At 46.3% G+C, this 16020-nt stretch overlaps 1 protein-coding gene across 1 annotated transcript; it reads left to right on the top strand.

Moving 5' to 3' along the window:
* The first annotated feature begins 104 nt into the window (after positions 1 to 104).
* Positions 105 to 15611, top strand: LOC118698690 (heat shock factor protein 3-like). The gene is made up of 13 exons (XM_036402171.2): positions 105 to 247; positions 1360 to 1468; positions 3049 to 3176; positions 5979 to 6103; positions 6950 to 7025; positions 7691 to 7752; positions 8188 to 8269; positions 8549 to 8682; positions 9472 to 9717; positions 10909 to 11014; positions 11564 to 11629; positions 12468 to 12534; positions 13104 to 15611. Exons 1-13 carry the CDS (start codon positions 110 to 112, stop codon positions 13433 to 13435), a joined length of 1671 nt encoding a protein of 556 aa, XP_036258064.1. The 5' UTR covers positions 105 to 109; the 3' UTR covers positions 13436 to 15611.
* The last annotated feature ends 409 nt before the right edge of the window (positions 15612 to 16020 follow it).

The following is a 16020-nucleotide window of genomic DNA, read 5'->3' as shown; positions in this document are numbered from 1 at the left end:
GGCGGCTCCCGCTAATCAGCGTCCGCTCCGCGCGCCGGTCCCGCCCCTCGGTGCGTCGCGCGGCGGCGCGCGGCCCGTCCCCGCTGGCGCGGCCCGTCGCGGTCCGAGGATGCGGGAGGCGCCCGCGCTGCCCCGCGGCCCCGCCGCCCCCGGCGCGCCCGGCCCCGGCGCCGTGCCCGGCTTCCTGGCCAAGCTCTGGGCCTTGCTGGAGGATCCGGACAGCGACGACGTCATCTGCTGGAGCAGGGTGAGGCGGCCGCTCGGGCCCGGCCCGGGGAGGCCCGCGCGAAGGACTCGAGGGTGGTGGGGGCGCCGGGCCGGGGCTGCGGAGCCCGGCGGGCGGTGGCGGAGCGTCCCCGGCTGCCCGGAGCGTGCCCAGCCCGCCTCCCCGCCCTCCTCGTGGGGGTGCGGGCGGACCGGCGTGCGCGGGGCCGTGCCCGGGCCCTCCCCCGTTGGCCGGCCCCCCCCGCGTGCGGCCCGCGGTGGCTGCGGGGCTGGCGCAGCGGGACATCCCCGGGGACAGCCCCGAATCCCCGCTCAGCGGCTCCGAGCGCGGCAAGGACGCTGTCAGGAGCCATTAACTGTCCGCTTTCCTTCCGGAGCGGGGACGGACGTGCCCCGCGGGCACAGGGCACGGACACACTGACCAGGCACCCCGACGCGCACTGTGTTTAGTTTTGTTCCCTGTCGTTTTTAAATCCTTAGGGTTTTTCTCCACTTTTTTCCCAGCCGTTTGCCCTTCACAAAGACAAAGATGAAAAGAAACGCAGTATTTTTGTCCTCTTCATGAACAATATAAAAGTGATGCAAAAAGCTCTTCCTGTTTCCAGGAAGTTTGGTCTTGAGCATATTAAAAATCTGGCACTGCTGGTGTCACACTTACCCCTGGTCACCGCTGGGTTGTGTTGTCTGAACTTTCGGTAACTGAGCAACGTTACGTGGTTATTTTTAGTGATGACATAGCACGTACAATGGAAGAATCTTGTCAGGAGCTGGGCAGGCTGATGAAAGGAGATGCAATCTCTTTAGTGGCATGAATTCCATTTGGCTTGTGCAATGCTTATGTTTATTGGGGACAAAGGGAGCGGGCTTTTAGAAAAAATTTGCTTTGGATTAAGATGAGTGTGTCAGGGCTTTAAGAAAATTCCCTGTTCAATGTAAGTGTTCTATGTAAATGTGTCTTTGAACTCAAACTTTTTAGTCCAGTCCCAAGTGTTCCCACAGACAGTTCATTTGGTGAAGTCTTTTGCTTTTCTCTGCTGTCAAAACAGTCTTTGCTGATTTATGATCTTCACTAAAGAGCAACACCTTAGAAAAGCTGTGCTTATTCACTAACTGTTACTTCTGCTTGTTTCCTAGAATGGCGAGAATTTCTGCATTCTGGATGAGCAGAGGTTTGCCAAGGAGCTGCTCCCCAAGTACTTCAAACACAACAATATCTCCAGCTTCATACGGCAGCTCAACATGTGTAAGCATCAGCGCTTCCTCTGCGCTCTGTCTGCCAAGTTCATGGCTAATGGGCTTTGGTTTGCATTTCTTTAAACAAGCAAATGGACTTGGCAAGTTTTTCATCCCCAAAAACTTGAGCCCTGGCCTTAACTTTGCTTTGCAGAAGAAAAGATTGATGGTGGAGCGTGGTTTAGTGTTGGGTTTTTGTGTTTTAATTCCAAGTCCTTTTGAGTAACAGCTGTAAGAACGTGTGCTGGTGCCTAGAGGTAGCGTGAGGTTCCCTGAGCTCCAGCATGGCTCTTGCAGCAAACAGGTGTGTACCCATGGGAGAGGAGGCTGTGTGTGCATCCTTACACCTAAATGTGAAAAAAAAAAATTGACTGGATTTTGGGGCTGCCACTGCTGTTGCCTGCTTTGCTGTGTGGGAACCAGAGCAGTCCTGCACTACATTTCTCATTATGTTTTCTCTGCTCAACTTGAGAGCATCGTGTGGCAGCATTGCACAGCATGTGTGCAGTGTGGCCAGGCAGAGGGGTGCAGTGAGGGTGGCTTAAGGGCCCAGTGCAGCATGCAGGGCTGCAGCAACCAACAGGAATAACTGCAGAAGCTTCAGGAACCAGTGGAGGGAGGAGAAACAGCACAGGAGGTGCTCCCTTAGAATTTCAGACTGAGAGGGAGGAGCTCTCTGTCCTTGCCCAGTAGGTTTGCCTGATCTCTCTAGCTGATGCCTGTGTATGTTTTGTAACCTGTATCACATCTGTTTAGTCTCTGGATAGAGGGTAGATGCTTCTGTTCATGTCCTGTGCTTGTGTTTGTAAGATCCATCACTGAGTGACAGAGGATAATCCAAAGAAACAATCACCTCTTCCCTTGTAGCCAGGATAAATGAAAAAAAAGAGCAAATATTCCAATGTAGCTATACAATGTAGTGGCAGCCTCCTTTTCCTGCTGGATCTATCCTGGCTTTCTAATAATGATTGGAGTGCATTAATTGTATTAAAACCTTGACTGAGGAGAGACGTGGACTGGCCTGTCAGCTGAATCATGCATCTCTACCCTGTGGTGTTTGAGCAGTGATGGAAATAGAACTGGCAATACCTTACTTTGTGCAGGCAGTCTAGTATGAAGAAGGTGCTCTGCTGCAGGTGTTTGCATAGGCAGGCAAGGAATTAACTTCTCTGCCTTGCTTTATTCTGTAGACCGTGGTTGTCAGGGATAAAAGGGAAAGTGTACCACTCCTCTGCATCCACTGGGACATGATTCTGTTCAAGATGTCATAATAAATCTAATTTCTAACTAACTGTTATGAAGGCTTTTACGTGGCTGTGATGGTTTGGTCATGGCTGGCCTCTGCTGTGCAGCTCCATGTGCAGCCTGCCAGGGGCAGACAGTGGACATATTCTCTAGCTGTGAAAATCAGAGCAATGAAATCATTGAGCACCAGGAAAGGCTACCTTGGCTATTTTTCATGTTTTCTGCCCCCAGTAACTGTAGTGCAGTGGGTGTTTTGGTAGCACTGGACTTTTCTTAAACTGTATGTATTCCAAGTCAGCTTTCAACTGGAAGAAATGATTTGATTTGTTGATTTCCTCTCCACAGATGGTTTCAGGAAGGTGATTGCTCTGGAGAATGGTATCATTACAGCAGAAAAAAGCTCAGTCATTGAGTTCCAGCACCCTTTCTTCAAGCAAGGGAAGGCACATTTACTGGAGAACATCAAGCGCAAGGTACAGTCTAAGCACATATTTACTTCACTTAGTTACAAAAAGTGGCTTATCAGGTGTTCATATGGGTGTTCCAAACACAGCCAGCAAATACCATGGGAACCAAGGCAGCTCCCTCACCATGCCAGGCCAGTGCTTGGCTGGGCCTCCTTGTGGCAGTGCTTAGACAAAACCTGTTCTGCTCTTGGTTCTGAACTGAGGTAGGAGCATCAAACCACAGCCCTTCTCCACAGAGTTCATATCTCTGATTGCAGCTTAGCATGGTCTGCAGGTCTGTCAGCATCTCCAGCTCTGAGAAAGGCACAAAGTAAAAGAAGCAAAAAGAAAAAAATTCCCATTTGGCGCTCATTAAAAATTAGCAAAGACATCAGTATCCAGTTCATTTGGATGAGTTTGCTTAAAGTATATTGCTCCTCCAAAACTGTGTTGCCACTAAGCTACATCCTTATGAGCACTTTCTGCTTTTCTTTTGTCCATTCAGGCCTTGTGTGACCTGTTTCTGCACAGATATTTATCCTCTATTGGCACATTACAGCCCATCATATCCTGAGGAAGAGAGTATCATGATACATCACGTTGACATTTGAACAGCAGGATCTTTTCTTTAGGCTGTTGTCAGGTGTGGCTGCATTGCCCAGGGCGATAAAAGCCCAGCATAGGCTGGAGAGGCACAATGATGTTTGGATTGATTCCTCACTGAGCTGCCCCTGCTGGGAGCCAGGATCGATGGAGTGGCACTGCCTGGGGCCTGTCCCCCCCTGCTGCTGTGCCCAGCATGTCCCAGCCTGCACGCCTGGCAGGGCAGGTGCACCCTGACGTCAGGTGTGGCACCATGTGTCCCAGGGGTGGTGCACTGGGTGGAGTGTTCTAGATGGAAAGACAAAAGCTCTGCTCAGTGCCAAGGATATTCGTGTGAAGTGTTGAATAGGTTGGTGAGAGAGATTCTTTGTTGCACAGGAAATGTTAGTGATTGTTTTTGTAAAGCCGTCATTAATTTCCTTGCTCTTCTACTGCCTGGAATGGGGCCATATTCCAGTATTGGCTCTAAACTGTATTTCAAGCCTCTGTCTGGAATGCTGGTTTGAATGCAGGACTTGCTTTACTTCCTCCCTTTCACTTTTAGCTCTGCTGGTGTGCAGACACCCTATCAGTCTTCACAGAATACCAGACTGGTTTGAGTTGGCACCTTGGAGCTCATCTCATTCTACCCAGTGCCATGGGCAGGGACACCTCACACCAGGGTGCTCCAAGCCCCATCCAACCAGGGATGGGAATGGGACAGTCAAGTTTCCCTGGACAGCCTGTGACAGTGCCTCAGCACCCAAGGACTGGACACCCTGATTAGCCAGTTGGGGACTCTGAAGAGCAGTTCCTTGTACTTGGGCAGAATTTATATTGGCTCTTGGTTTTTTGGAGGCCAGCTGGCTGCATTTGGAATTTCCACCCACTTCCTACAACTTTTGGCTGTCTTCCCACAGAGGGGTGATGTGAAGAGAAATCAGACAGCCTTGAATTCCATTTGGGATGCACCCTGTGTACATTAGCATAATTTATTAACTGCAGCAAACAGCAGAGCATCTAGACTGCAGACAGGGAGGAGAACTGTCAGACCCTTCAGTGCATCCTTTGCATCATGGGATTGTGTCAAGAAAGTAGTTAGTCATGTCTGAGAAGTGATTGCACAACAGCTGTGTTCTGTTCCAGCACAAAGGGATGGGATGTTGGTTTATAACACCATTGGTTCATTTCTGACCATTCCACTCCCCTTTGGAAGACAAGATGTGTGAGCCAACCTGCACAGAAGTTATCTCACACCTCAGCAGGCCAATACCACATTGGTGCTTTCATCTCCCCCATGGAATCCACATGAGAGGCTTTCACATCCTCCTTGGAATTTAGCAGAGTAACAAGAAAACTCCCAGCAGGCTGTAGGTTGGGAGGGACATCTGGTATGACTCCATGTGGCTCAATTATAGTCAGTATTTGGCAAAATGATGTTCAAAATTATGTCCACAAAAAAGTCCTGAATTGTGTTGCAGCCAACAGTGCTTCTGCTGCAGAGAGAATTGCTGAAGGAACTGTTTAATACAGAAGTGCAGGAAGGAGATGGTGAACTTTTTGCTCTTTGATGGCTTTTCCACCATCGTTTGAAGCAGCAGCAGCATTCACAGATTGTGCTGTGAGCAGAAGAGCTGTTTGGACTCTTCCTTCTGCAGACAAGTCTCCATAACTTTGGAATGTCACTGAGCAGAGAGGTAGCAGAGGAAACACCAATAGGGGACTCTGCAATTCAACTGGTGTGGGATAAATTTTCGGATTGAGTAGGATGCATCTAACTAGACACCTTCATCTCCTGGTCACTTACTGGAAATTGGTTACTCCTTTGCTGGCACACTTACCCACACCTAGAAGGAATATGATCATCTTGTTCTTCCACTATCAGGTGTGGGGTTTTTTTGGCTGGTGTTCACTCTGTGTCACTAGAGGGCAAACTGTCACCAGGCCTGGCAGGGAACCCCCAGGGAATGCCCTTTGCAGTCAGTGGTTTTTATTGTGAATTACAGTCACGAATCTACTGTCTCCAGGTACAAAGTGCTAATCTCACGTTTTCATTGGCATCTGTTTTGTTCATACAGTGCAGCCTGTCCTAAGGATTGTCACCTGTAGCAGTTGTGGTGTTTTGTGCCACGTAAGAATTGCAGTCTTACCTGGTCTTGTATGGGGTCCTGCCCTGCAGACTGGCTGCACTCTCCCTGCACCAAGGAGCATGCACTGTTTGTAGTAAAGTGTGTGTACCTATTCCAGGTGTCTGCAGTGAGAACTGAGGATCTCAAGGTCTGCACAGAGGATTTGCACAAAGTCCTGTCTGAGGTGCAGGAGATGAGAGAGCAGCAGAACAACATGGATGTCAGGCTGGCTAACATGAAGAGGTAGACTCGGCTGTTTCGGGGCGCTTATGCATTGAATGTTGCTTATATCTGATGGAGATTGGCTAAATATGGGTTTCATTTGAACTGGAAACAGGTGAAGCTATATTTTTTCCTAAGAATGCCCATTCCACCCCACACAACATTCTGAATCTTGTTTGGTTTTGTACTTCAGTTACAGACTGGAGATTTAGACTGGGTGTTTGTTGGCTGCCTTGAGATTTCACTCTGGTTGCCAGCACCTGTAGTAGTTTTTAGTTTTCATTTTTTGAATACAAACAGGGTTTGATGCAGTGAGGGACAATTGGTGTTTTGTTTTCTTTCTAACTGGAAGTGGACTTTGCACATCCTATCTCTGTTCTCTCAGATCCCCTTCATATAGGTACTGGTAATTCATTCAGGTCATTGGTATGCCAGCATATATCAACCAGAGTCCAGGACATACCTTTCTCTCTCTCTGTTCCTTAAAAAAAAATAGCCAAGCCCTTTGAACACCACCTTTAGATCTGTCCTAAGGCTATCAGTGTTTGGAAACAGGCTGAGTGTAACACTAAGTCCTTATTCAGCAGCTTTGAGGCTTTGAAGGAATACCTCAGATCAAGATTATTGGTGGAGCAGCAGAGGATGAGGGTGTCCTTTTTAAGTGAGAGTTTCATGCTGCTGATGGAAAATGGAGTTAAGTTAACCCAGAGTTTGTTAGTGAATCGAATTAACTGAGGGTTAGTTATCCACAGAGGGAATGTTGCCATTGGTTCTGCAAGGTACTCTAAAAGTTTGAAAGCTGTAAAACTAGAGCATATAAAGTAAACTCTGTTCATCCTCTGTCTTCTGATTTATTCTGCATTGCAGAGAAAATAAGGCCCTGTGGAAAGAAGTGGCAGTTCTAAGGCAGAAGCACAGTCAACAACAGAAGCTGCTGTCTAAGGTACCATTGCAGCATCTTCAGTGCTACCATCCTTATTCCTGCCTCTGTGATACTTCATGGCATTCTTTGCTTATGTAGAATGACAAATGACACAGAGCTGAACAGGCTGTATTAATACAGCATAAAGAAAATGGTCACAGTTCCTGAGTGTCCCAGAAGTAGCACAGTAAAGAACCACGAGCAAAGCACTAAGGAAAAGTCATAGTAGGATGTCAGTGTGTGGAGACAGTGCATGGTAACAGGAGGCCAGAACTTGAGAGATTGCAGGCACATGGAACGGAGTCTGTGAAAGATCTTGGACCAGGATACACTTAGACCACTTGAGAAGTGAACTTGGAACGCAGAAACTGTAGGAGTTTGCACGCTGGAAAAAATTTTCTCTGGTTTATTCCTCAGCTGTTTCTGGTCTGGAATCCTCTAGTGACTTGTGCTGCTATATTGCATTTCAAAAAAAAAGCCAACTGTGCAAAGTGAGCTAATTTTTCTGTGCAGTTTTTAACTCTTGCTTTATTCTTTAAAATACAATTGCAAATGTTGTTTTTAAAATACCTGTTAATTTCTGTCATGTAACCATATAATTTTATAGTAAAATCTGAATTAAGAATTAATTATTAGGATTGCTAATTGACCATTTGGTTTTGGTTTTCTTTTGTCTTTCCTTTTAGATTCTTCAATTTATACTAAGTTTGATGCGAGGAAATTATATTGTTGGGGTCAAAAGAAAAAGGTAATTACTTGATAGGTCCCAGACCAGTGTCAGATGTGAATTGTAGGGATAAATCAGTTTCTGTTGTGTGACAGGTATTTTTATCACTTGTATATTCAAACTTGAGAAAGCTGATGGAAGTTCAGTCAAGCACAATATAAGTATTTCCTCCTTATCACTAAAATAGGTGGGAAGGGAATATTCTATACATTTTCAATTCCAAAGTGCATAATTATCAGAAATTGTAAATCTCAAAATGTGCGCACATGACTGACTTCTTCCACACCACAGTGTGTGTGTGTAGGACAGGCTGCCTGCAGTACCCTGCCCATCACACATTCCCAAAAGCCAGGCTTTTTGGGAGGCAGGAGTAACAACCATTACTGCCTGTCCTTGGCACTGCTGCAGCTCTTCCCTGTGGCAGGCAGGATGAACTAAAGCTCTGCTCTGTCCCAGGTCTCTCACGGATGCTGCGGGTGCTTCACCCTCCAAGTACAGTCGTCAGTATGTCCGCATCCCTGTGGAGAGTGGCCAAGCTGTAAGTCTCCCCAGGGACACAGGCAGTGGGTTGGACAGGATGATATACAGTGATATCAGTCTTCCTCATAGCTACAAATACCCTACCTTGGTAATCAAATGCTCTCCCTTTTGTAATGGGCAGCTTTAGAGCAACACTCTGGCTGTAAAATCATGCAAATCAGTGCAACTGGTCACAGATGAAATGTGAACTGGAAAGAGAAGCTGCAAGGAGAATGGGGCTTCAGTATGAGAAAAAGGTCAGAGCCTGTGGTTTACTCATTTTGTGCTGTATCTGCAGATGGCTTTTTCTGAACATAGTGCAGCTGAAGAGGATGGAAATGGTACAGGTCTGATAATCCGAGATATCACTGACACCCTGGAAAATGCCACCAATGGCCTCCTTGCTGTGGCACACACAAGTGGCAGAGCCAGGTATGTCCAAAATATATGAAGTATTTATGCCTGGGTTGATAACTGGGTAGTTCTGTCAATGTTGATGATCCATCTGGATTCTGGGAAACAGAATGTCTCTCTAAATGTCCATTTGTGCATGACAGGCCTGTTGTAGGCTTTCCTTCTGCAGCACATAGCATTGGTCATTGTCAGAGCTCATGTCTCTTCAGGAGTCCCTGGAGGCCTGTCAGGCTGATGGGTATTGCAGGCTTAATTTGCTGAGGCTTTTCTGTCTGTTCAACAAATGAACACATACTTGACTTTTCAACTGAACAGGGACCTGAGTGCATATATAGGTTTCTAATAATCCAAAATGTATATAGATTGCTTACAAATCAAGATGTATAGTTTTAACTCCAGTTTCAATACTGTTCTCATATCCTAGGGAAGGCATTCTCTGCGTGGCAAGAGATTTTACTGAAAACTATTTAGTTGTTAATGCCCAGAGTAAAATATGGAATCTGATTTGCAATCTTTTTCTTTCTAGAGTCTGTCTGTTAGGAGTTTCCCTCCTGCCTAATTCCTATATACTATATTGCTGCTTTTTGCCTGGGAAAAAGAGATGTTTTGCTCTAATACATGGTCTCTGTATAAGCTTAGTAAGAGATTCTTCATCTGCCACTTTGCTGCTTTTTCTAAAGACCAGTTTGTTATTTGAATCCTTGACTAGCCTAATCTTATTTAGATTTGAGATCCTAAACCTGAAATTAATAATAATGTGGTTGATAACTTCTCCTGTGTGTTGTTTCTGTTTGGGTCACATTTTAGAGAGCCACAGGCAGCTCTAGATCCTGGCTTACCTCTTTGTCAAGTATCACAGCCAAGTGAGTTAAGTTGTGCAGAACCTGTCCCATCAGTTCCTGTAAACGATGTCAGCAAACCCAGTGAAATAGGCACGGCTGCTGTGGAGCTCCACACTGCACAGCCAAATGCTCCAGAGGACCCTGTGTCAGTAATTGACTCCATCTTGAATGAGAGCAGCTCTGGAAACCAAAATGATCCTTTGCTGGACAGGTATGAACTTGTTTCTGAAAAGTGTTATGCTGTTGTCACCTTGTGGGATGCTGTCAGAGTTCTGGAGGGTGTGTTGTTTGGCACAACATAGGGAATTAGCTTTTGAATTGTCACTGACAAAGTGAATTCTCTACACCTTTGTTACCAGGGCTTGAAAAAGCCAAGTGTTGGCATCACACATTGAGAAAGGGAAAGTGTCTTTGTCACCTTCATGGTGACATGTGCCTGACTGCTGGTGTGTGCGTCAGTGTGTCCTGTCAGCCCACTGCTGTCACTGCCAGGTGCTGCCAAGCAGCAGGTGCAGGGCTGGCATTGTGGGCACTTAGTTCCTGGTGGTGGATTGTACTGGTGGTCATCTCACTGTACCTTTCCTTCTCTGCCCCTTATTTGTACAAAGCTGTTTCCCATGTGCCCTGTCAGATCACACAGATCAGGGGTGCAGGCTGTGGGTTCCTGCCCCACTGTGGCTGCAGGAGAGCTGTAGCAAGGACAGAGCTTTTACCCTTGCTCCTGCAGCTCTTCTGCTGTGGTCAGCAAAGGTTGGAGGGTCTGGGGCGATGTCCCAGCACTCATGTCTGAAGGCCCTGCTCTACCTTCCCTCCTGGGCACTGCAGGATGTGGAGCAGTGCCTTGGAACAGCCCATTCCTCATGCAGGGAATTCAGTACAGGAGCACTTCATGGCATAGCAAGACATGCAGTGTGGGCACTGTGCCTGCAGCTGCCTTCTCAGGTTCTTCACTGTCCCTCATGTCCTTCCCACTGTCCCTGGAAACATGTCCAGTTTGGCAACAAGCCGATGTTTCAAAGTAGGTGGAGTTCCTTCAGGCCCAAATTATTTCCAGCCCTTTGCTTTTCATTTATTGTCCCAGGGCAAAGCCATCAGACCTTTATTTAAACGCAGATACCAGGGTACAGGCTGGGACCTGAGAACATTCACCAGACACTCAAATGAGGGAGGAAGTAGGTATGGAAGGAGGAGCTGCTTTTTGACCTGGTAGCTGTAGCTGTGCTTGCTGTTCAGGAAGCCTTCCCTTGTACCTGTACCTCAAAGAGCTGGAGTGAAAGGTGATATGGGAATGTGATTTCATCCATTTGGCTATTCTGGATTGTAGGCAACCTTCCCTGTGGGGCGAGAGAAGGCCCTGCCTGCCAGCTGTGCCTTACAGTGCTATGTAATTCTGTCTTTTTAGAGAGGAAATTCAGGATTTTCTGAACTGCATCGATGCCAGCCTTGAAGAGCTCCAAGCAATGCTGTCAGGGAAGCAGTACAACTTCGGTGCCGAAGCGTTCAGCGATGTGAGTGCCTTCTCACTGTTCCTGAGAAATACTGCTCAGGTGTGCCATGAAATGCTGCTAGTTTAGTTCATGTTGAAATGGGTAAGAGTCAGGAACATCTTGAAAAGCAAATAGTTACAAATAGAATTATTTGTAGGTATTCACAGTGTACAAGGTAATACTGGGAGTCTTTCCAGGTCATACAGGATTCCTGTTCTACAGAACTGAAGGGAGGGGAAAAAAAGGAAAAAAATTGCCTCATTTTCCCTTCTCAAGCCTAATCACATACCATCACATCCTGACCTTGTATTTGATCCATCTGGATGCTATGGAGTGAAACTTAGCTGTACTCCTGGAATCACTGGGAAATAGGGTGGCCTTTTCTCTTCCTGTGACCTCAGTTTACTGCCATAGCTTTGAAGCTCCCAGCTGAAGGCCCATGGAGGTGCCACTGTCCCTGTGCTTCAGTGGAAGGAGCAGCTCACTGGGTCCTGCAGTGCTTTCAGGAGCTCTCTTCAGTTTTATTTCAAGAACTTCATTGGTTGACATATGATCTGATTTTATTTTCAGACATTTAATCCGGAGCTGCCAGCCCTGGATATGAACTTGATGGAAACTCCCCCTGGTATTGAAAATGTAAGAGTAAGATTGACTTCTGTGGTGGGGAGGACAAATGTGATGCTGGGAATTGAATCTTGCTTGATGCAGCTCAAGGGTGGGAACAGGGTGGATGGCACAGGGTGACACTGCTGGTTCATCTCATCCAGCTGACTCCAGGGTTTCAATTATCAATGTTGGTTTCTTGGAATTTAGGAGGGATCTCAAGATAATTTCCAGTCCTACATTCCTAGTGCAGTCATACACTTGGAATGCCTGTCTAAAGGAAAAGTACTAAATGAAAACTCTAATGCAATATACTGAAGCTGTTCTGAACATAGCTCTGTGGGATTTCCTCAGAAGATACACAGAAGTTCAGCACAAACTTACTTCTCTTGGTCCAGTTCCTAAAATTGATTCATACTATTTAAAAAAAAATCCTCGCAAGTGTTATTTTTGTTGTAGTCCTGAAATAATATTTAAACTAGGATTTCCCAGTCAGAAGAGCTTTGACTACAACTGATATAAAATGCAGCTGTGTTTAAGCAGTGCCTGCAGAATTCAATTACATGATGAAATCATGTTTAACTGTTATCCCAACAAGACCCATTATAATAAAACTTCTGGTTTGGAAGGTAGAACAAATATTTGCTAGTTAAAAGCTTGTTTTGTTTAGTAAGTTAAGTTTGTCTGTATTTTACTGTGCCTCCTTCTGAGAGCTGCTGTGTGCAGGCTTTTGTGTGCCATGACAGGCTCACTGCTCAATTTCTCCATCTCTCTTTCCTCCTCCTTTCACGTCTAATTCTGTTAACCAGTCAGTAAAGATTTCCATTTTGTTGTTAAACATTGTCATAACTCTCTGTCTGCTTTGTTTCAGATGGCAAACTTGGCAGAGAGCACTGAAGGTCTGGGAGCAAGTGAGAGGGAAACAGCAGGAAGCAAAGGTGGGCAGGATGGAACACTGAGCTCTGTGGCAGCTCCAGTCTATTTGAAAACTGTATATTGAAATTGAATTGTTGTAGCCTGTAATAGCTCCCTCTTTGGTTTGGGCTTAAGCTTCTTGTGAAGACTGATGTTTCACTGATCTTGAAGCTGTGCCTCAGTCTTTAAAGGCCCATCCTATGCCCTGAGGTTTTTCACACAGAAGACATGGATCCCATCTGTGTCCCTTTGTACACGAGTGCCACAGTGGGGAGCAGATCTGCAGATGCCCTTGTGGCAGTATCTCCTGCACAGGCTGCGATCCCCCAGAGGCAGAGCTGCTCAGGTTTCCACTGCAGGGCTGCCATTGCATGCTGGGAGAGTCATGGGCTTGGAGTGGCCTTCAGGCACTGATGTTTCCAGGCACAGGGGCATTGGCTTCACTCTGACAGCCCTGGGGTGTGGGGTTTGTTCCAGCCCAGCTTGGGCTTTCCTGTAGTGCAACAAGTCTGAAGCAACCTCTCCAGGTTTCCTTGCCTTGAGTAAGAGCCTTCAGTTGGTGAAACACTTTGAACTGTTTGTTTTTCCTCAGATATGCAGCTGATCCAGTACAGGGCCAACCCTCTGCTTTCCTTATTTGAAGAGCTGCCTTCAGGTGAAGCTGCAGGGAAGGCAGAGGATCCGAAAGACTTTCTGCTGCCTCCCCTGGAGGAGAAACCTGCTCTCCAGCCTCCATCAGCCAGTGGAACTGTGGTGCCACTTGCAGCTCCAGCAAGCCAGGCCGAGCCTCTGGACACTCTGGGAGTGGGTGATCCACCTGTCCTCCCAGAGGATGGGAATGGAGAGTATAAACTATTTCCACTCCTGCTTCTCAGTCCTGTTGCTAACTTCATAGATGAGGCCTCTGAGATAGAAATTTCCTGAACTCATAGAACATCTGTAACCAGCTTAATGCTATGGAATAACCACCAAAGGAGTGGAGCAGCAACAAGTGTGAGCTGGGTCCTCACCTGCTTCCTGGGGACCCTGCTCTGCACAGACAAATGGAAGTTCTCTTGCTGCAAGCAGGGAGCACATCTGGTAGAACTGAACACAAGCTCAACAACAACAAGAGCTGGTGGAGTGAAGGCACCAGACAGAGGGGAAGAACAACAACCCTGTAAACATACCACAGTGTATTCCATAACTTTTTATCCAATATTCTTATTGCAAGAGGAAATCTGTTTGTATCCTGTTTGTAAAGTTTGGCTGGGTTTTTTTGTTGGGGGGTGGTGTTTGTTTTTATTAGCTGGATAGTAATGTGGTGTGTAATATTTTAAACCTGGGTTTTACTCTTTTTGGAGAGCCTGCTTCAATAGGTGGCTTGCCTACTGTTTGAAATTAAGTTGTTTTTAAATTTTGTTTTTAATTTGAGATTTCTTTTTTTGATAGTTACTGGCTACGATTGTTTGCATCTGCTTAGATTACTTTCGTACTCCTAGATTTGCTCCTAGGTTTAGGGAACATTTTTCCTATGGAAAATGACATTTAACTGTGGAGTATTATTTTTTAACATGCTAGCACACATCCATTGCCCTGGATTGTAGGAGTTGTGGTAGGAAGTGCTTGCCCTCCTGTGTAGTGCTGATTTCTCATGCACATTGCATGGCAGTTCCGGGGTAACCTGCCCCCAGTTCACAGGTTGTGTGTCCTTGGAGATAGTCACTAGGACTGATTCACGTTTAGCAAAGGCCAGCAGCTGTCCCTGAAATGAGAAGGGGAGCCCTGGGGTGCCTTGCACTGACTCACATTAAGGTGTCTCTGCTGGTAGCAGCTTTTGTTCCCTGCCCCTGTATGGACTCAGGTTTCACGCTGCAGTTTCTGCCCGTGGAATCTTAAAGCCAAATCAACCAGATGCATCTGAGTCTTTTGACAATGATTTACATAAACTAGTGTCCACTTCACCAAAAAGTCATTCCCCAAAGTTTCTTTTGGCACTGTTTCCCAAGTTCTCTGAGCAGCTGCACTGTGGAGCCCAGCCCCAGTGTCAGTGGAGCAGCAGGGTGTGTGCTGGTACCAAGCATGTCACAGCTCCACCAGCCCACACAAACCTGCTCTGTGCTGAAGTGACAGCAAACTGCTGGGGCTGCAAGAGGTCTGGATGCAGGTAGAAACCCCCTTGGATAATATCACCTGCCAGCACAATTACTTTAAATTTTTTCCAGTTTTAGGAATTCAGGCTACCTGCAGGCTTTGTTCTCTCTAATGTTCCTGATCTAATAAGTGCTGAGCTCTTCTATATTCGAGAATCCAAGGTAGATATTCTGAAGCCTGCTAGATAATGCATGTTACCTGTGCTGGCCCAACTTCATTGGATTTGTGCTTCACTGTCAAATCTGAGTTGCAGAGGAAGGTCCTGCTCCTGAGTGTGTAACATCTTCAGTGTAATTTCATTTCTGTGCTTCTGTACCTGTTCTTACCTCGTGACCCTTCTCATTTCCATCTTTTGAATTGCCTTTTGTCAAGTTTGTCTTATTCAAGCCTTCAGAGTCTTTCTTTCACTGACTTGTTGAGGTCAAGGGCTGAATAGTCTCAAGTTTTCATGAGCTGAAGGGAGAGGGGGAGGTGAGCATGTTGTATCTGTCCCAGGTCAGGTTTGGTTTGTTAATTCCTTCCCAAAGGCCAGAGTTTTGCCAAGTGTGAATTAGTGAAAACCAGGCTTTTCTGGTGTGACAGCACCATGCAGACAACAGAGTTCTTTGGGAGGTTGATCTGTGCCTCTGACTCCCTGCACTGGTTGGACTGTAATTTCTGTGATGGATTAGTGTCCTGTTCCTCTGTCTCAGAGTCATCTCCCCTCAGCGCAGCTCACTGTCAGGTATTGGGTCTGAGTGCATCATGGGGTTTTAATACACTTTCTCTCTTAAGAAGCTAAGAAACCAAGGCTTACAAAAATTGCAAAAAGAAAAAAAAAGTTTGTAAATCTATGTGTCTGGTTTATGTACAGGTCCGGAAAAGTATTTGTGCAACTTTCCTAAGAAAGATTGCAATGGAAAGGGGAAGACTGAATGACAAAAAAAACCACATGCTGAAGTAATTAAACTCAAGAATTGCAAAAAGATCACTGTGTTTCTTGTACATTCTTTTATTTGTGTTCCTGTTTGTGCCAAGTTTCCCAAACCGGTTTACTGATTTCTCCAGAATTAAGACCTTTCATGCTCCTGGGGCATGGTCTCATGATGCAGCTGTTGCTGGTTCAGGATGAGGAAAAGGTGATGAGGAAAGCCTGGTGTCTGTTTCCAGAGCGTGGGAGAACAGCATCTGGGACTGGGTTTTTAAAAGGGTTGATGTGAAAGCTCAAAATAGCGTGGGTGCTGAAAAATACACCAGCTGTAGGGCACACCTGCACATATTCTCCACAGACCCCAGTAGGAAGGGCCCTCAGCTCCATAAGGTATGGATTAAAATATTCACTGCAGATAGTGAATGGAAATGGAAGGAAGGAAATGGAACAGCCCAGATCATCTGTA

Source organism: Molothrus ater, chromosome 14 (assembly GCF_012460135.2).
Source record: "Molothrus ater isolate BHLD 08-10-18 breed brown headed cowbird chromosome 14, BPBGC_Mater_1.1, whole genome shotgun sequence".
NCBI classification, from domain to species: domain Eukaryota; kingdom Metazoa; phylum Chordata; class Aves; order Passeriformes; family Icteridae; genus Molothrus; species Molothrus ater.
This window is presented reverse-complemented; position numbering and strand designations above follow the sequence as displayed.